At 36.3% G+C, this 21423-nt stretch overlaps 2 protein-coding genes across 2 annotated transcripts; one reads left to right on the forward strand and one right to left on the reverse strand.

Annotated features, from left to right (window-relative positions):
* Window positions 1–2221: 2221 nt before the first annotated feature.
* Window positions 2222–3143, reverse strand: LOC122281305. Its single transcript, XM_043092681.1, has 2 exons — window positions 3071–3143; window positions 2222–2997 (listed from the first exon to the last, which is right to left on the reverse strand). Exons 1-2 carry the CDS (start codon window positions 3141–3143, stop codon window positions 2222–2224), a joined length of 849 nt encoding a protein of 282 aa, XP_042948615.1.
* Window positions 3144–17829: 14686 nt separating this feature from the next.
* Window positions 17830–21240, forward strand: LOC122280576 (probable ubiquitin-like-specific protease 2A). Its single transcript, XM_043091533.1, has 7 exons — window positions 17830–18043; window positions 19460–19658; window positions 19748–19915; window positions 20043–20174; window positions 20288–20369; window positions 20474–20584; window positions 20674–21240. The coding sequence occupies exons 1-7, from the start codon at window positions 17977–17979 to the stop codon at window positions 20749–20751; spliced, it is 837 nt and encodes a 278-aa protein (XP_042947467.1). The 5' UTR covers window positions 17830–17976; the 3' UTR covers window positions 20752–21240.
* Window positions 21241–21423: the final 183 nt, after the last annotated feature.

Raw genomic sequence — 21423 nt, forward strand, 5'->3', positions numbered from 1 at the left:
TATTTATTTTTTATTTGTTAATTTTTGTCAAAATTTTACTATAAATAAATTTTAAAAATTCTTGTTTTTGCTACATTATTTATGTGTTGATATATAAATATATTATTTATTATAAATAGTAAAAAAATAAAAATATATTAATGTCTTTCATGCTGTCACTTGCAAAAATATAAATATTAAAAAATAAAGAAATTTTATCCCCACACTGGCCTAGCAATAACTTTTTGTCCAACACATTGCATTAACTATTATTGTTTTAACTAAAAAATTAAAAAAATTATTTATTTAATTATTAAACACACTAATAATAATAATAAAAAAACATCTATTTATCAATTAAACATAGTAACTATTATCAAATATATTTATATGTTTTTTTAATATTTATATACAAACATATAAATAACATAACAATGATCTCTTTAAATTTATTTTTATTAAAATTATAAGTATATTTTCAACATGGTTGAATTTTACTTGCCAACATACAAAAGCTAAAGATGGCCGTTCAAGTCTCAACAGGAGATGTCCTGTTACAGTGAAACTGGAGGCAAGCCGAATCCTAATACGAGAATGATGAGTAAAATTTTTCTATATTGATATATATAATGCTGTGTGTTTTGCGGTGTTTATATAACTCATTTAAATATTTTAAATAAATAAATTTTTAAATTTTAAATTTTGTGGTATTTTTACATAAATATATATTAATTTTTACATAACGTTATAAACTATTTAATAATCATTCTTTAATTTAACTTATTTTCAAACTAATTCTTTTGGTATGAAAATGTTTTCGACTGGTTGATTTTTTTTTTTTTTTAAATCAAAACATCACCTCCTTTATTGATCAACGATTGTCATTACAAAATTTATCCTGTAAAAAGAAACTGAAATAACCCTTAGGGCCATCTTCTATCCACACTTGTTCCTCCTTTACATTGTAAGCAAAAGTAGCTAAAAAATGAGCTAGTTTGTTACATTCTCTGTATATATGCTGGATTTTCCATAAAGGTCTATTTACTAGTATATCTCTTATATCTTCAATCAATTGCCCACTCCATTCCCATGATTCCTCCTTACTGTTGATAGCTTGAATAACACCCAACGCATCCCCCTCAAACACAGCTTCCCATACATTTAATTCTTCACACAGAGTCAAAGCTCTCCATAATGCAACTGTCTCTGCTACAAAAGGAGACCCAACATTAGACTTTGATACACACAGAGATACTAAGACTTCCCCTTCACTGTCACGCATTACTATCCCTGCCCCCATCTGTTGAGCTGTTTTATCATAGGCTGCATCCCAGTTAAGTTTAACAGTCCCCTTCTCAGGCACCATCCATCTCACCGTGTCTCTCCTTGTTGGCTTTGCATTCTCTGGTTTCCTGGTTTGAGCACACTGAAAATCTGTAACATTATGCTTGGCTTGTATGATAATGTCTTTTGGGCAACTAAAGCCATTCTCAAATACAAATTTGTTTCTCCTCAACCAAATACATCTCATAATAGAAGCTATTAATTCCACTTCTTCTGTACTCAGTCTCTCCATCATGTTTTTCCATATTACCTCCATATTCACTTCACCTGAACTCCATTTTTGAACCGGGCTACCCTCCTCAGCCCATACATCCACTACAGCAGGGCACCTCCAAATAGCATGGCAGCTATTTTCAACCTCATTCTCACATATAGGACATAAGGGGTTATCTACCACTCTCCTTTTGAACAGATTCTCTTTTGTAGGTAAGCAATTATTAAGGGTCCTCCATACAAACATCTTCGTGACTCCTTGAATGTTTAGCTTCCATAATTTCTTCCAACCCTCTCTCCCTTCATAAACCATAGACGACTCCCCATTTACTCTTCTTTTTCTGCTCAGTTGAAAATGATAGGCAGACTTGACACTAAAGATCCCTTTTTTTGCAGGTGCCCAAATCCTTCTATCCTCTCTTCCTGTCTGGCTAATGGGTATTGTACAAATCAGCTTGGCTTCTTCTTCACTAAACATACATTTTACTGCTTCCTCCCTCCATTTCCCTTCTTCTATTAACTGTGCCACTTTAGCATCTGCCACCATACCATCTCTTGGAGATTGAACTTTGTAAGATGATGGCTTTGGAACCCATTTGTCCTCCCAAATTCTGATCGACTTCCCATTACCCACCCTCCAAACTAATCCATCATTTAACAGCTCCAAAGAACTCCATAGACTCCTTCATATCAAAGATGGATTATTTCCCAATCTAGCTTCTAATACAGTCAACTGGCTAAAATATTTGTTTTTCAAGACAGTTGCAGCCAATGAATCAGGATCCTTAAGAGCTATCCATAGTTGTTTAGCTAGCAGAGCTTGATTAAAGCTCTCTAGCTCTCTAAATCCCAGCCCCCCATCATTTTTTGACACTCCCATTTTAGCCCAACTCATCCATTTTATTTTGTTTTCATTTTCTCTCTGCCCCCACCAGAATTTAGACATCAATGCAGCCAATTCCTTACATAATTTTTTTGGTAAAGAAAACACACTCATAACATAAGTAGGAATTGATTGAATAACAGCTTTTAAAAGTACCTCCTTTCCTGCATGTGAGAGAAAGTTGTTCTTCCAGTTATTGATCTTGAGCCATACCCGCTGCTTGATGCATCTGAAAGTGTTGTACTTGGATCTACCCACCATTGTAGGTAAACCTAAGTATTTCTCACAGTTGTTCTGTACCCTTCCTCCCAAACCTTTCACAATTCTGTCCCAGTCTGCATGTCTTCCATTAGAGCTGAATATAATTGATGTTTTCTGCTTGTTTAAACACTGTCCAGAGGCTTGTTCATATTTCTTCAATATACTACTAATTTTTCTCCATTCCTTCCAACAAGCTTTCCCAAAAATGATACAATCATCCGCAAAGAGTAAATGTGTAACTCTTTTCCCTCCTCTTGCCACTGCTACTCCTTGTAGCTCACCCTTAGCTTCAGCCCCATTGATTAAGGTACTAAGACCTTCAGCACATAGCAGAAACAGGTAAGGGGACAGAGAATCCCCTTACCTTAATCCTCTAGTTGGATAAATCACCTTCCCTGGTTCTCCATTTATCAACACTGAATAGGTAATAGAAGTGACATAGTTCATTATTAATTCTACCCATCTCTCACAAAAACTCATCTTCTCCATTACCCTTTTGAAAAAAGGTCACTCAACCCTATCATATGCTTTTGAAATGTCCAGTTTAATAGCCATACTTCCCATTCTTCCCCTTTGTCTACATTTCATAGTATGTAAGGTCTCATAAGCCACTATGATATTATCCACAATCAATCTCCCTGGTACAAATGCACTCTGGTTTTTGGAAATGACAGCATTCAGGACTTTCTTCAATCTATTTGCCAGAGTTTTTGCAATTAACTTGTATAACACATTGCATAGGCTTATTGGTCTATAATCCCCCACTTTTTTTGAGTCAACAATCTTAGGGATTAAGGCCACATAAGTAAAGTTTAAAGACTCTTCCATCCGACTACTCCCATTTAAAAAACTCAGAACAGCTTCACTTATATAAGTCCCAATGCTACTCCACATATTCTGGTAAAAGCAGGCACTGTATCCATCAGGGCCAGGTGATTTGTAGGGCCCCATTTGCTTTAAAGCTAACTCCACTTCCTCTCTTGAAAAAGGCTTAATCAATTCTTCATTCATACTTCTTGTCACCTTCCCTTCCATCTCCTGAACACACTTCTCTACTGCCCCCTGAGAGGGATTTCCAGATTTATAAACCTCAAAAAAATGTGCCCTGAAGGCCTCGGCTATTTCTTCATGATTGTTTCTTAGAACTGATTGAGCATCAAGTACAGAAAGAATGAGACTCTTCTTCTTCCTCTGGCTAGCACAAGCATGAAAATACTTTGTGTTTTTATCCCCTGAATTATACCAGTTCTTTTTTGCCCTTTGCTTCCACCTTATATCTTCTTGTTCTAAAAGGTTTCCCACTGCCCCTTTTAGCACCTTTAACTCTTCTGTGTATTGTGGCTCTTCCCTATCTTGTAGCTCCTTAATTCTTTTGGTTAACTTTTCTATACTGGCATTTCTGTCCTTGTCCCTATCTCTGAAACTTCTTGTTAGAGAACCACTACACAGCTTGAGAAGCTTTTGAGCTTGCTTCAAAGGCTCTTGAGTTTGTTTTCTTTCTGACCAGATTTTTTTCACAATTTTTCCACAGTCCTCTTCCTTCAACCAACTAGCCTCAAATTGAAAGATAAATTTCCTCTTTCTCCTCAAAAATTCTGGTTTCAGAACAGTCATGAGCATTGGCTTGTGATCAGAGCACCTAGCCACCAACCCTTCCACCATAAAATCTTTAAACATATTCCTCCACTCATTGTTCACTACATATCTGTCAAGTCTCTCTTTAGTGAAAGAGAGATCTAAATGGCCATTACTCCATGTGAAAACAGAACCCACACATCCCACATCATACAGCTCATTCACCTCTAAAGTTTCTCTGAAATTTTTCATCTGACCTTCAGCTCTCATTCTTTCCCCTTCCTTCTCTCTTTGTGTTAAGATTTCATTGAAATCACCTGCTACACACCATGCTAAACCCCCTTCAGGTCGAATTCTTGATAATAAGTCCCAAGAATACTTCCTTTTTGCAGAATCTGGATGGCCATAAAAGCCACTGAAAACCCACACTTTCCCATCATCCTCATGAATTTTAACACTTACATGCCATTGAGAATAACTCATCAACTCTACTATTTTTTTCTCCCTCCAGAAAAGCCCCAACCCCCCTTTCCTACCCACTGGATCGACAGCCAGACATCCATCCATCTTCAATCTGTGTTTCAACCTCTCCACTCTACTTCCCTTCACTTTTGTCTCAATAAGAAAAACAATTTTGGGACACTTATCCTTAACAATATTGCTAAGGTCCTGAACTGTCCGAGGGTTCCCAAGCCCTCGGCAGTTCCAACATAAAAGATTCATTGCTGTTGGCGAGGCTGCTTCACAGCCTCCGCCAATTCATCAACAAGCATCATTCCCACCTCTTCATTTTCTATTCTTTTCTTTTTTTCTCTTCCACCATCATCCCTTTCCTCCAAACCACATCTTTCTGCATCTCTTTTCAGAGAAACATTTAAGTTTATTGGATCCCCTCCTACTCCTCTACCCCTTGCCCTTCTCTTCCATCCACTCCTATGTTGTTTTGTTTCTTTTTTAATGCTTCCCTTTGCTACCATCACTTTTAGCTCAAGATTATTTTCAGTACTGCCCTTCATCACACCTTCTACCCCTTCTAATTCCCTTCCCTCATCCCTTATAAACACTTGTTTTACATTCACTCTATCCTCCCATCCTTCCCCTACCAAGGTCGAGCCCTCCATATTCTTTTCCCCTTCCTTGTTTTTTTCCACCTCATTCTCTTTATCTTCTACCACAACCTTTCCCTTTTCTTCTACTTTTTCGTTCTTCTCTACTTTTTTTAATTTTTCCACTTCCTCCTCACTTTCCACATCTTTACCACTAGATTCAATACTTTGAGAATTTTCTTCCCCCCTTCTCTCTATTCTTTTGTTATTTATTGCAGGAGCCCTCAGCCAGGAACCAAACTGGTTCTTTCCTTCCACTTGTTCTCCACCTCTGCAGCCTTCTTTATTATGACAAATACAACCACATCTAAAACAGATCTTAGGTAATTTTTCGTATTTAATAGGAATCCACATTTGCTTACCTTCAAACAGAATGGTTCTACCTCTAGCCAGAGCCTTTGATAATACACATTCCACTCTCACTCTTAGGCAACGCCCCGATGCCAAGCTTCCTTCCTGAGTATCCACTTCTATCACTCTTCCTATTGAACTGCCAATAGATTCCCCCAATCTACGATTCATTTCTCCTAGTGGCAAGTTAAACAGCTGGATCCAGAATTCTTCCTTGGAGAAATCAATTAGGTTCAGTTGAGTACTTCCATCAAACACTTTGAGTGCCAACAGATGGCTATCAAAGAGCCAAGGGCAGCCTTCAAGCACCTTATTCCTATCTGCCTTCGTAGCAAAAGAAATAACAAAAAAATTTACCCTGATCTCATAGAATTTCATCAGCTTATTTACTTTCCATAATTTCTCCATCATCGATCTCACCACTTCCTTTCCTACAACTCTCTCCGAACACAATTTTGCCACCACGCTTCTGTCACCTTTTTTCTTCAACTCCTCCAAATCTCCAATGTCCACTGTTATTGGAGTAGACTCTTCTTCATTCAGGTTCAATCGATCACAGATCTCTTCCAATTCATCCATCGGTTTTCCCCTCCGTCTCCAACTGCCTCTCCTTCCTCCTATTCCCTCAGAAATAGAGTAGACTAACTAACTTCTCCAATATCGCTTTTCCTCAGACGATAGAGAGAAGACTAGGTTAAATGTACTTGACTTTTTAATTACTTGAACAAGTAGTTCAGCAACTTCTTTTTCGACTGGTTGATTAATTATTTAGTCACATCATTTTTTACAATAATTCATTATATGTATACCAAACATTTCTCCATACAAAATAGTTATTAAACTTATTATTTGAATCTATTTTTAAAATTGTCGCAAATGGGTAAACACCATTGTTTTTCTTCTCTCTTAGCATACAAACATTTATCCACAAAATATATGTCAAGTAAAACTAAATAAATATGGTTTTTAAAATATAATTTATTTATTCATATATTATAGTGATCAAAGAAATGGAATTATTACTCATTTATTGTAATGACTTGAACTCCTCCTATAAAATAAGAAATTGTCATTAGTCTTCATCGGATTCTGATGGGCTAAGGACACTCCAATGATTAAGTTTGTCACTCTTTTCTTATAGTGAAACTCAATTAAGAGATGAGTATTTTCTTCCTTCTTTTCATCATCCAACCTTTCCATCTTATAGAGTGGCCTTTTATGGGATTTCAAAGCCCATAAATACTTGCCACGTGTCAATTTTAAATCAATTAGATAATTGGGAGTGGGTTGCTATTTTTTAAAAGAAAAATATTTTAATCATAAAAGAATCACATAAAAGTAATCTCATAAATTGACATAACTTGATATGATTCGTCAGATTATAAAATTACTTTTATTATAAAATAGATCTAACAGATCAGATGAAACCACCTCAATTTGTAATATTATTTTTATTTAATTCTTTTACAAATATCGCAGTACTCTTCCTAAAAATGGTACTAAGTAGCCATTATCTAAGGAGTGATCTTTATGGTTATACACCATGCTATTTGAGTGGGGACCACTAACCATCCTCACCTTTAATAGGAACTTCTGATTTTCGTGGTTGGCATTAGGGATGTAAAAACTAACTAGGAAATCGAAAAACCGAACCAAACAAGCCGGAATCGGTAGAACCTATCCGATTTTGGACCGCTCCAGTCCGAGACCTGTTCCTTTAGTTCCAACATTGACTGGTTCTGGTTCTATGATTTTTAAGACCATATCAGATCGGTTCGCTATATTATATATTTTAAATTAATTTTTTTATATTATATATAATATATATAATAATATAAATTATAATTATATATAATATAATGTTATTATAATTTATAACATAAGATTTTAATTTTAAATATGAAAATTTATTTGATCATATGCTTTAATCATAAAATATATATATTAATAACATTTTATGGCCTAATAGTAATAGTCTAATACTATATTACTATTAGTAATATATTTTAAGTCTATATATAAATTACTATATAAATCACTATATTAAATAATTATATATGAAATAATGATATGGTAATACTAATACTATCACTATCAATGATATAATTATAATAAATTAAAACCATCATAACAAATATTAATATATAGTTATTCTAATCACTATAACTAATACTAATATATATGCTAATACTATTAAAACTGGAAAATCGAATCAAACCAGACCGAAATCTGTAAAATCAAAGGTACTAGTTTAGGAGGGTAATCGGTGCGTAGTCGATTTTCGAAAATTCAAAACCAATGCATACCAGTTCGGTCTCAAATTTTGTTTAAAATCGAATCGGTTACGCCCCTAATTGACATGTTAAGTAGATCGAGCTTGGGAATCTTGTATAGAACTTTAATCATGGTAATTTCTACCATTCAATGCTATGGGTAATGTGTTGGTTACTTAGTCAAAGTGTCCAATTATATATCAAACAATGTTACCTTAATCTATTGCCCTAATTTATTCATCCCGAATGAGGGATTGTTTAAAGCATTTAAGGTATTTATGTTTCCTTCATGGAGGTCTTATCTAGTGCTTCCATGGAAGTCTTCTTGTTGCCTCTATAAAGGTCTTTTTATGCTTCTATTGAGTTCTTTTTTGCCTCTGTAATGGTCATTTTGTACCTCTGTAAAGGTCTCTTTTTGCGCCTCTATAGAGGTCTTTCTATGCCTCGATAGAGGTCTATTTTATGCCTCCATAGAGGGTCTTCTTGTGCCTCTATAAAGGTCTTTTTGTGCCTCCGTAGAGGATTTTTTGTGCCTCCATAGAGGTCTTATAGAGATTAGCTTTACTCGGTAGTCCTGAATAAGGGCTTAGTATGTCTCCTCCTCAATAATCGTGAGGTCTTGTAGAGATCAAGCTTACTCAATATTACCAAGCAAAGATTATTCTTGTACCTCACTAATTTCAAGTGAGACCCTTTTTCAATGTCATTTTAGTGCATAGACAAAGCTCATTTCTTGTACATATTCAAAAGCAAGCATAGATATATAATTTTGGTACTTTGCAAATATGTTAACGAGGACACATGCATAGAAGTTTCAAACTATATTTTGTAAAAAAGAAAAGTTAAGGGTTTACGGATGAGCTATTTGCCACTTGCTATTGCGAATCTCTCTTTCTTCTATTTTGACCATTCAATGTTTGTATTTTCTTTGTCAGGCTTCATTGAATTAGAGACCAATTAGAAAACCTCATAATAGGTTGCCACTGCTCGTCATTGCTCTCAACCAGTATGCATGTACCAAGATTGGTGAGAACTAAGAAGTTTTTCATCACACCATTGTGTTTTTCATTAAAGGGACGATAGTTGTTTGGATGGGCAAGTCAGTGTGAAAGCTTGGCAAAACTTGATGAGTTTTATTAGCTTGCATAGATAAACCAAACAAGTTGGTCAACTTATAACACATGTAAAGCTCAAATACAAGATATATCTTTGCTCAAAGGTTAAGGTTTGCTTAGCAGAAAAGCTTGGGGAAGTTTTTGTCTTATTGCTCGTTGTGCTGATCCTGTTACACTCCTAGTTTTGGGCGAGTTTCATTGCTTGTTGTGGGATATCTTGTTGCTTGAGAGGAACTTTGTTGCTTTTCATGATGGGCGGGAACATAGCCCACCATGCTAGTTTCTTTGGAGAAATGTAGCGCTAGAGAGGAAAGTGCCTCACATGCTTATTGTTCGAGGCAAGCTTCTTTGTTCACCTGTGAGTATACCTTGTTGCTCAGGGAGAGCTCTATCACTTCCCGTGATGGGGTGAGCACATAGTTTGCCATGCTAGTTGCTCAGGGAGAAATGTAGTGCTTAAGAGGTAAGTGCTCGGCATGGTTGGTGTTTAGGGGCAAATTTCATTGCTTGCCTACCATACTCGTTGGTTGAGGAGAAATGCAGTGCTTAAGAGGTAAGTCCCTAGCACACTTGGTGTTTGGGGCGAGCTTCGTTACTCGCTCTTGAGCGTGGTTATTGCGGCAAGCAAAATGCTCTCAAGCTTTTCCCCTGCCATTCATGTTACTCATAGCGAGTTTCATTACCTGCCCAAGGTATTCCCAATGCAGGCAGGTTGAGTGTCCATCATGCTTATGGTCGAGGGCGAGCTTTGGTGCTCTCCCTTGCATGTCGTGTGCATGGGCGTGTAGTGCCTGTGTGTGCAACGTTGCACCCGCCCCGGTGCTTGCTATTTTAAACTTTAAATAAAATGGTTTTTTTTTTTTTTTTTTTTGTAATTTTCCTATACGCCTCCTTTGTCTAGAACTAGTCTTTATTGGGCCATGCAACCTTATATTCAGAGAGCAGTAAATGATGACACATATGGTGCCAAATTGTTTGTTCAATTTCCATGGAGATTGCCATCACTATGATTGAATGAACCTCTCCTTTCTTGTAGTAATTTGAACTCCTCATGTAAAACAAGAAAATCCTCATAGAAATCCACTAGGTCTTTAAAGACTGGAGATACTTTGATGATTAAGTTAGTCACTCTTTTCTTATAGTGAAATCCGAGAGAGAGAGAGAGAGAGAGAGAGAGAGAGAGAGAGAGAGAGAGAGAGAGAGAGAGAGAGAGAGAGAGAGAGAGAGAGAGCGTATTTTCTTCCCTCTTTTTATCATCCCCTTTACTTCTTACAAAATAGTCTTTTATAGGATTTTCAGAGTTTAGAAATGCTTACCACATGTCAACTTTTGATAGTTAGATAGTTGGAAATGGGTAGTTATTTCCAAAAAATAGGGCTCAATGGCCATTATCTAAGAAGTAGGCTTTATGATTATTCACCATCTAGTGGAGCTATTTGAGTGGGAACTACTAACTATCCTTATCTCTAACATTTAAAAGCATTGTGGCATGCACTACACACGCAGGCACTGCATGCCCATGCATATGGCATGCAAGGGCAAGCACCAAAGCTCGCCCTCGAATACAAGCACGATGGGCACTCAACCTATCTGTGTTCGGAATACCTAGGGATAGTAATGAAACTCGCATCGAGGAGCAAGCATGGGAGGTGAGCAATGAAACTCACCTTGAGCAAAAAGGTTGTTGGGAACTTACTTCCCAAGCACTAAATTTCTCCCCGACCAACCAGCATGGTGGGTGAGCAATGAAGCTCGCTCGCGCTAAACGCTTGCTAGCATTTTGCTTGCTGTAATAACCATGCTTATAAGCAAGCAATGGAGCTCACCCTGAACATCAATCATGCCAGTCACTTACCTCCCAAGCACTACATTTCTCCCCGCCCAACCAGCATGGCAGGCTATGTGCCCGCCCCATCATGAAAAATGCTCGAACAATATATATGTATATATATTATTTAGTATGCAAATCACTTATTTTTAAACTTCTACTTTAGAAAAAAGCTTAATTGGTGCTTTCCATATGCTCGAATTCTCAAGCTAATCTCAATTTATCTCTAACTCATGTCAATTACACACTCACAATGAGTATAATTTCCATAAATAAAACTTTTTTATATATATTTCTACAAAATAATGTAAAAACCTCCTTAGAAAAATAATGTTTCTTGAAAAGTAGATTTTGCCTAGAATTAATTCAAACAGTTGTGTAGTTTATAGCTAAATTTTTTAAATCAATCTCTTAACAAGTTTAAATCGTCTGTGCAAACACATTTTGCTTTAAACAATAGATTTTTTAAAATTTTAATAGCGGTGGAGAATCTCACAAGAAGCACGTTTCGCAGCCCAACCCTAGTTGCAACGAATCTCTTTTACAAGGAAAACCTCCAATCGGTCTCGAATTTGGCATATTGTCACAACCCTAGATCCAGGGTTTTCAAGCAGGAAAAAATGGGTTCGAGATAGAGGAAGCATTGAGACATCTAGAAGAGAACTCACTTGGCTTTCAGTCAAACGCTTGAGTTTAACTGAAGTGGTTAATTTGAAGCTGGGCTGGGCTCATGGGCATGATGGGCTTATATGATCCGAGACAGTTTAGGTCTTATTATTTTTATTTATATACGTTAGGTCGAGTTGTAGGCCGGTTGTTGCATTTTCCTTTTATGTTGTTTGTTTAAACGGACTTGAGGGCACATGACCTTTTTCAGGTTACATAGGATTCCCTTAGAGTATATGTATCCAAGCACTAGGCATTGTAAGGAGAAGCGTAAAAACAAACAAAAAAGTTGAAAAACTGGTTGGATAGGAGAGAACAAGTTGGTTCGGTCCGAAATTGGTTCCTTCATTTTAAAAATTGGTCAAATCCAGTTTGAAATTGATTTTACGTTTTCCAACACTGGACCAGATGGGTTCCCATATTATATATTTTTATTCATTTTTAATTTTATATATAATATATTTTATATTATATATAATTATATATGAAATAATATATTATAATTTATAATATAACATTTTAATCTTAAATATAAATATTTATTTAATCATATTTTTTAAATATAAAATATAAATATATTAAATAAAGTTTATTACCTAATAAATTCTCAACATATTTCTTTTGATAAAAATATTAGTAATACTAATATACTTAATATATTAAAACCAGAGAACCGGACTGGAATCGTTAAAATCGGAAATACCGGTTTAAGGAGGTAATTGATACGTAATCGATTAAAAAATACAAAACAAATTGTTACCAGTTCGATTTTAGATTTTTCGGTTTTAGATTTTATCCAAAATTGTACCAAATCAAACCAGTTACATCCCTAGTTGTAAGGCATTCTGGAACTTAATAAAAATCTCTTTTTTCCTATCTCTCTTCACTCTATTCTCCTTTTACCCAATTAACAAGAAGGATCTCCACTTGAAGAGAGCAGTCTCATTCTTATATTATGTCAAACACTTGAGGGGTGTGTGATGAGTTCGTATCAAAGATATACCAATCTCTATGATTTAGCTACATATATTTCCATGGTTGAAGGAAGTAGGTTAACTTAGTTACAAGATAGGCTTAATTCCGTTAAGAATGCTACATATTCACAGTATCAAGGTTTAGAAATTGAAGTGCAGGCGCTAAAGAGACAAACAGATTCACAATATAGAAACTGACGTGGTAGCCTTAAAAATACAATGATTCTATTGTCTATCAACTCTCTACCTTAACCTTGGAGGTGCAAAGAAGAAACCACAACACCAGCCTTAGAGGAACTTCTTATGATGTACACCCAAGGGATGATGAAGTTGACCAAGGGTTTAAAGGTGAAGTGCAAACCTGAACCATATGCTTGGAATTTGCAACCTTCCATGGTGAGGACCCAGCCAACTGAATCTACAAGGTACACCAGTTTTTTACATGCCACAACACAGAATAAGATTAACTTTATTTCATATGGAGGGTAAGACCCTAACATGGTTTCAAGATCTAGAGGAGTCAGGACAGCTTACTGATTTGGGGGCCTTTATTAAAGCCTTGCTAGTTAGATTTCGATTAATTGATCAAGTGCCTATGATGATCCTATGTAGGCACTTATTAGGCTAAGGCAAATGGGGACTATAGAGGATTACAAGGCCAGAAGACCCTATCCAATAGACTAAAAGGGGTTGTCCGACACTTATAAACCTAGTTGTTTCCTAAGTGGCCTTCGTGATGATATACGATTGCCTATTCGGATGTTTAATCCCACAAATTTAACAACTTCAAGAAAAGAATATTAATTTAGCCAAAAGGAACAAAAGGTCTAGGGTCACTTATTCTCCTGACCCAGGGATACTTAAAAGATCCAATCCAATGGTCAGTGAGACAAGTAAAATGGTTCCAAAACCAAATTTACAAATCTAGAAAATTAATTAGAATCAAATGAAAGAAAAAGCAGAAAATAGGCTTTGCTACTATTGCGATACTAAGTAAAGCCCTGGGTATAAATGCTAAAATCCTAAGTTATATCTATTAAAGTAGTTCCTAATGAATAGGGAAGATGAATGTGACCAAGAAGAGAATTTTGTTGAGGAAGAAGGAACAATAAAAATTGGTGAAATAAGTGACAACCAAGGGGAACTAGAAATATTCCCATAACCCTAAAACTATAGGGTCATAGGAAGAATTAGGGCCCCATGGGTGACTATTTTAGTGGATACTGGGTCCACCCACAATTTATTAGACCTAGCTGTGGTGAAAAAGGAAAAGCTGCCCCTAGATTGTGCTGAAAGGCGAAGGTTAAGGTGACTAATGGGGAAGTGATCCCTAGTGAGGGTAGGTGCAAGGATGTTAGGGTTAAAAAACAAGGAACTATTTTTAATATGGATGTGCACATACTTGTGCTGGTTGGCTGTGATATGGTTGGAATCCACTGGCTCAGAGAATTGGGTTCGATATTATGGAATTTCATAAGTTAACCATGGAGTTTTGCTACCAAGGCTAAGCAATGGTGCTACAAGGGTTAACAACATCGAAACTGATTAAGGAATAGTCAATCAACAAGTTCAACAAATTAGAGAGGAATGAAATGATTTTACAAGTGTTAGAGAGAGACTTGGGAGACAAATCAGAGGCTGGAAATGAGCCATCTACATAAATACAGAAACTACTATGATACTTTTCTGATGTATTTAGTGAACCCAAAGGCCTTTCCCCACCTAGAATCCATAACCATGCCATTAACTTAGTTCCCAATACTCAACCTATATCCATAAGGCCCTATAGGTATCCATATTACTAAAAAGATGAGATATAGAAGATAGTCTAGGAACTATTGGCATCTGGGGTCATCCAACCAAGGCAAAGCCCTTATTCTTCCCTCATGTTGCTATTCATCCAACCAAGGCAAAGCCTTTATTCTTCCTCCATGTTGCTGGTTAGGAAATCGTATAGGACTTGGAAGCTATGTGTTGACCATAGGGGGCTCGACAATGTTACCATTAAGGACAGGTACCCAATTCATGTGGTAGAGGAACTAATGGATGAACTATATGTGATTGTCATATTCGCATGAGGTCGGGTTACCATCAAATTCAAGTTAAATCAACTGATGTACCTAAGACAGTTTTTAGACCTCATGAGGAGTACTATGAATTCCTACTTATGCCATTTGGGATAACTAATACCCACTCCATATTCCAAAATATAATAAATGAGGTGTTTAGACTATATAAGGAAGCTCATATTGTTTTTTTTTTATGATATTCTAATCTACAGCCAAACAGGAAAATGACCATGTGAGGCATCTTTAAGTGGCCATAAATACCTTGAGGCAACACCAAATGTATGCAAAACTGACTAAATATCGGTTTGGGTGCAAGGAGGTGGCTTATTTGGGCCATATGATCTCAACCCAAAGGGTTAAGTCCCACCTAGACAAGCTGGTTGCTATTAAAGAGTCGCCTCTACCAAACTCCATAAAGGAATTAATGAGGGATTTTTGGAATTGACAGGGTATTACCGAAGGTTTATAAAGTGATATGGGGTGTTTGCTGCCCCCTAACTATATTGCTTAAAAAGGGCTAGTTCCAATGAATGATAAGGCCAAGGTTGCATGTTTGCAATTAAAGAAGGCTGTTATATGTCCCCCAGTTTCAGCATTTCAATTTCTAAACCCTCTTATTGTTGAGTGTGATACATTGGGGACAACAGTTGGAGTAGTGCTGATGCAATATGAAAGGCCTATAGCTTTTTACAGCCAAGCATTTAAGGGAAGGACCTTAATGATGTCTACTTATGAAAATAAGTTGTTTGCCCTAATGTCAACCATCCTTAAATGGAGACCCTATCTATTGGGTAGAGGTTTGTGGTCAAAACTGCCAACAAAGCCTTAAATACTTGGTGGATAAGAAGGTTGGAACCCCTCTATAGCAAAAATGGGTTTCCAAGCTAATGAGATATGATTTTGTTGTGGAATACAATAAATGGGCAAAATATACGGCTGTTGATAGGAAAGAGAAGGAAGAAGAATGCACTCTCATGTTAATCACATTTCCAATAGTGGATTAGGTTGAGAAATTAAAGGTAGCTTATGCCACTCACCAGCAAGTATAGACCCTAATCTCTTTACTTCAAGTCAATAAATTGAGTAGTGATTATGAGCTAAGGGCTAGATTACTTACGTACAAGATTCGATTGTTTATTCCTCAATAAGAAGAGTTCAAACAGAAGTTATTGCAACTAGCACACAACAACCCTAGGGGAGGCTATTCAGAGTAGGAAAAGACTATACAAATGATTAGGAAAGATTTCTAATGGCCTGGATAGAAAAGTGATGTTAAGAAATTTATTATAGGGTGGGGCATATGTCAGCCTGTCAGAGGGTGAAGGCCCCAAACAGTCACGTAAGTGGGTTACTACAACCAATTCTCATACCCTCTCAACCATAGACTCATATAACTATAGATTTTGTAGAGGACCTACCTAATTTAAGGGGCTTTAGTCATCTTTGGGTGGTGTTAACAAAGTATTGCCACTTTTGCCCCCTCAAGCACCCCTACTCAACCAAGGATGTGGCTAAAATCTTCTTAAAAAATTTCCTTAAACTACATGGGCTACCTCAGTCTATGGTCTCTGACAAAGACAACACATTCACTAGCCAGTTTTGGCGAGAGCTTTTTAATCTCCAAGGAGTTCGGATGTCTCTCAAAACTACTTACCATCCACCAATAGATGGCCAAATAAAGGCCGTAAATAAAACTCTGGAGAACTACCTACATTGCTTCACAGGGGACAGACCAGGTGATTGGTCCTTATGGATACCACTGGCCAAATGGTGGTATAACTCTACTCCACACATGTCAACCTAAATCATCCCATTCGTGGTTCTCTCTGACTACCCCGTTTGAAGCTCCTAGATTATGTACTGGGAACAAGCAAATTGGAAATAGTGGAAGCCCCCCTTCGTTCCTATGACCAAATTTCCAAACTATTACAACAAATCTACTCTAGGCACAAGAACGTATGAAAAGGTACTCTGATCTCAAAAGAAAAGATCGAGAATTTATAGAGGGAGAGTGGGTTTACCTAAGGCTTCAACCTTATCGCTAGACCACGGTAGCATAATGGAGGAACTTGAAGTTGGCCTATCGGTTCTATCCATCCATCCAACCTTCCATGTTTCACAACTGAATAGGAAGTTAGGCCACACCCCTACCGCCATACCAGTTCTACCTCTCATAGATGAACAAGGCGTCATAAAAGCCCGAACTTGAATAGATCCTTGCAAGACGGAGATCAAGGTTGGGAATCGAGCAAGGGTAGAGTTGGGTGGTTGAGGAGGTTGAGGATGCTACTTGGGTGGTTTAGTTGAAGTTGAAAGAGGTTTTGCCCTAGCATGCAGGCAAGGTGTTTTAATGGGGGAGGGATCCGTCACAACTTTAGATATAGGGTTTGCAAGAAGGAAGAAATGAGTTCAGGATAGAGGAAGCTTTGAGACATGCAGAAGAGAACTCACTTGGTTTTTGATCAAACACTGAGCTTAATTGAAGTGATTGAGTTGAAGCTAGACTGGGCTCATGGACATAATGGGCTTATATGATACGAGACTATGTTTAGTTCTAATTGTTTTCAATACTTATTATATACCTTTATATGGGCAAGGCCGAGTTGTAGGTTAGTTGTTGCATTTTCTCTTTATGTTGTTTGTTTAACTGGACTTGAGGGCCCATGACTTTATTTAGGTTAATAGGATTCTCTTGTGGTATATTTATCCTAGCACTACGTGTTGTAAACATTTTGAACCTAGCACAGTAGCACTACGTGTTGTAAACATTTTGAAACTTGGAGGACGCATAAACAATGAGATAATATAAAATTTTTGTAAATAATAGTAAAATAATTTATAAATAGTAGTAAGATAGTTTAAATTAAATATTTATTAAATTTTGAGAAAGGAGAGAGAAAATTGAATAAAAAAATATTATAAAATTAAAATATTATTAAAATATTATTTTTTAATATTATTTTTATTTTAAAATTTGAAAAAATAAATTATTTTTTATTTTTTATTTAAAATTTTGTAAAAGTTATAATTATTAGTTAGAAAATTTTATGTATCATACTACTATCTTATTTTTATGTTAATAAGTATGATGTGATATATTTAGTATTATTAAATAATTATTTTTTATTATTTTTTATCTAATAATAATAAATAAATTATATTTAATTTAATAAGATAAAAATAAGATTAGAAACTTTCAAACATCCCCTTAAATTCTCCTTCTTCCTCACTCTCTTCTCCCCCACCCCTTTTTCGCCAACTCACAAGGAGGAGCTCCCTAGAAGAAAGCAGTTCCATTCTTGCAATTTGTCAGACACTTGGGGTGTGTGACACATATCAATGTCAAAGGGCAAGAGAAAGCTCGTTCCAGAAACAATCGCAATTGACAGCGACAATCCGAGTTCCGGTATATCATTCTTCAATGTTCTATCACCTTCCTTGTTTGGTTTCTGAAAAAAAGTTGGAAATTTCGTTCTGGGGTAATATAAATACTAGGCTTGATTGTGCAATACTCTTGGACGATACAGGTCTTAGATGGAAATAAACCTAAGATTTGAATGGAAGCTTCTGATAGCCTCTTACACTTTTTAGTTATTTTCCAAACAAAGTATTAAATTAAACGTTTATTTTGTTAATGGTAAAGAGAATTAGGATTTGCGACGTGTTTGTATCTATACTTGATGCTCTCTCTCTCTCTCTCTCTCTCTCTCTCTCTCTCTCTCTCTCTCTCTCTCGTGCGTTTAGACAGAATAATAATGAACATTTCAATTTAACAATGACCCAGTGATTTGTTTCGCATTTTTCGATTGAATCAGATTTCACACTGTTTTTGTGAATATTTCAGACAAAACGAAGAAAAATTTAGAGAATGTAGATACTGAGTGTCTCGGAGTTGACGGATAATTGATAGCCACATTGTGTATGTGTAGTTCTAACTTTTCACAGGGAAAATCATAGAAAATGGCATCTGTGGACACGGTTGCTTTGGAGTTTGTATTTATAACATTTTAATAGGTCCAAAAACTGCCCTGTTACTATCAGTTAAATAGGATCCGCAATATTGAATGGACTTGAGGTGGTTGAGTATGTGTGATCACTAGTTCTTTCAGGTAGTATTGCAGGGATTGTTATGCTAAATATTTTACGTTCTATTATATTGATTTTAGAAGGTTGGAATCATTTAAGCATGGTGTCAATGGTTAGTTTGCTTGCCCCAATGTGTGAATTGCAGCCATAACAAAATGGGACACCTCTTTTGTTTGTACTAATGTCTATTTTTGATATTGTAGCTGAATGTGTGGAATTGTATTTTTTTTTTTCTCTGGTCTTTCTTTGGGTGGGTGTGGGTGTGTGTGTGTGTGTGTTCTTTTTTTTTTGGGGGGGGGGGGGGGGGGGGGGGGGGAGTGGCACAGTATATTTTGAGCTTCATTTATTTGGTTTTTTCCAAAACCTTTTTATCTCTACTCATTGGAATTATTCTTTTGTTCATCTGAACTTTTCAAATTTTTATCTTTGTGCTGAGCTATTGAGGCCTTTGTACACCCTAGGAGAATGGGCTTTGGTCCCTTTTTACGTTAATGGAAGCTTTAAATTTAACAAGAGATTGTATTGCTAGTGGCCAGGGATTGTTCCACGTAACCATGTCATAGTGCCATAAAACTTCTGGTGGAATTGAAAATTTTCTTTTCCTGTATATTCTTAGCAACCAAACTTGTCAAAGAAACTTGGTTCGTGCTTTACTGTTTTGATCATACCAGTTGAAGACTGGTGTTGTGTGATTATTAATCAGATTCTGATGAATGAGCTTGTTTTGTTGTGGCAGAGTCTCTGGATAATCAAATGCCGGAGTGTTTTGTTTTGTCCTTGTCTGGTTGCAAAAAGTTGAGTGAAGGAGAAGCTGAAGTCCCACAGGTTGTAGCTCCCTTCCCTCGCCGCCCACGTACAAAGAGCAGAGTTAGCCCTAAGAATGCTATCTTACAGGAAAAGAAGATAGATAGTGGAGCTTTTGAATATCACTTTCAGTGAGTCATAATATCAATGGACATATGTTGACAATAATCATGTCAGATTTCTTGTCTGTGTTTTGAATACAAGTGTCTGACATATATAGGAATCTATGGAGGAGCTTTTCAGAAGATAAGAGGACCTCCTTTGCTTACCTTGACTGCTTGTGGTTTGCCTTGTATAGGAAACCACACTATAAAGCCAAGGTGATAACATGGATTAAAAAGAAGCAAATTTTTTCAAAGAAATTTGTTTTCGTTCCCATAGTTTGCTGGTAGGTTTTTCCATCAACTTGCTGCTGTAAATTTTGTTTCTTGCCAATGCATGGGACTATATTTTATTGTCTTGTTTCTTTTCCCTGAGGTAGGACTATTTTATTGTTTGCAATACCATTTCTTTAGGAATCACTGGAGCCTTTTGATCTTCTGCCACTTTGGTGAGAGCTTGCAATCAAAAACTATAACACCATGCATGTTATTGCTGGATTCACTAGAAATGGGAAATCCAAGGCGTCTTGAACCAGAAATAAGAAAGTATGCATCTAAATAGACCCTGACCACTTGTTTCAGCTAGTAGTTTGTTGAACTTTTTTGTACTTATAAAAAAAAAAAAGTTTGTTAAACTTTTTTGTTTTGGTTTCTTTCAGATTTGCAGTGGACATCTATAAAGCAGAGGGCAGGCCTGAGAGTAAAAGCTCTGTTTATAAAATTCCTCTCTTGGTGCCTAAGGTGACAATAATGCATGCATGCAATTAATATTCACATCAATGCTAGTGTGTTTTGACTTATCTTTGCCTCTGGAAGAATAAGAAAAGGGAAAACGACCTTTTCAGGTTCCTCAACAGAGAAATGGTGAGGAATGTGGCATATATGTTCTCTACTTTATTAACTTGTTCATGGAGGATGCTCCTGAGGATTTTAGCATTGAGGATTATCCTTACTTTGTAAGCTTTCCACCTGTTGTCCTGTTTATTATATAAAGCACTGGACATAGATGTAGTGAGGGAGTTTACCTTTCTGTGATATACTGCAGATGAGAAAAAATTGGTTTACCCTTCAAGGCTTGGAAAGCTTCTGCCAAAAACTTGGCTCCTTGAGAAAGAAAAGGTGATGTTTATAAGCTTTGGCAGATGAAAAGACGCACTTTATCCTGCAAGCACCGCTTTTCTTCCATCTCGCCATAAATAAATAGAGAAGTGATGAACGCGATGATGAATACAGAATTGCGAGGATTGAACTGCTCCATAGCTTTAAGCTCTGCTAGAGGATTACAGATATCAGATAGGTGTAGGTTTACTGTTGTATTTGAGGCAATTGTGTTGTCCACAGATTTACTTTCTAGGATGTATGATTTCAATTAGAGATAGGTAGTTAATGGTGCTAAAAGTCTGAGTTCACCATTTGGCTATGTACGTTTTTCTTCTTTCATGTTTGTAGAACACCTCTCTCTTCTCTGATCTTCCAAATTGTGAAGTTTTTGAAATCCCCACATTAGCTGGGAAAATTGTAAAATATAAGTCTTACATTAGTTGTATGGTAGGTGAAGTTGGATTTTACTGCTTTTGAAACTCCAGAAATGAAAGTGGTGCCTCTACCTCTACCATTGGCTTGTCATTAACAATTTGATCATTTTTAGATGGCAAAACCTTGAGTCGGGTGATGTTATATGAATGATGTTAGAGACATGATCTTTTTTACCATGTTTTCTTTTTACAACTTTGTTTTAAATAGAGGTTATTTTCATAAAATAACTTATAAATAATTATAGAGGCATCATTATTTT

The sequence above is a fragment of the Carya illinoinensis genome, chromosome 11, assembly GCF_018687715.1.
Source record: "Carya illinoinensis cultivar Pawnee chromosome 11, C.illinoinensisPawnee_v1, whole genome shotgun sequence".
NCBI lineage: Eukaryota > Viridiplantae > Streptophyta > Magnoliopsida > Fagales > Juglandaceae > Carya > Carya illinoinensis.

Coding starts and splice junctions, on each gene's coding strand:
- LOC122281305 (XM_043092681.1), bottom strand. CDS start 3,143: ATGGGTAGAATTAATAATGAACTATGTCACTTCTATTACCTATTCAGT. Junction 2,998..3,070: donor TAAATGGAGAACCAGGGAAG/GTGATTTATCCA, acceptor TATGTGCTGAAG/GTCTTAGTACCTTAATCAAT.
- LOC122280576 (XM_043091533.1), top strand. CDS start 17,977: ATGTCAAAGGGCAAGAGAAAGCTCGTTCCAGAAACAATCGCAATTGAC. Junction 18,044..19,459: donor CAGCGACAATCCGAGTTCCG/GTATATCATTCT, acceptor TTGTTGTGGCAG/AGTCTCTGGATAATCAAATG. Junction 20,585..20,673: donor TTGAGGATTATCCTTACTTT/GTAAGCTTTCCA, acceptor GATATACTGCAG/ATGAGAAAAAATTGGTTTAC.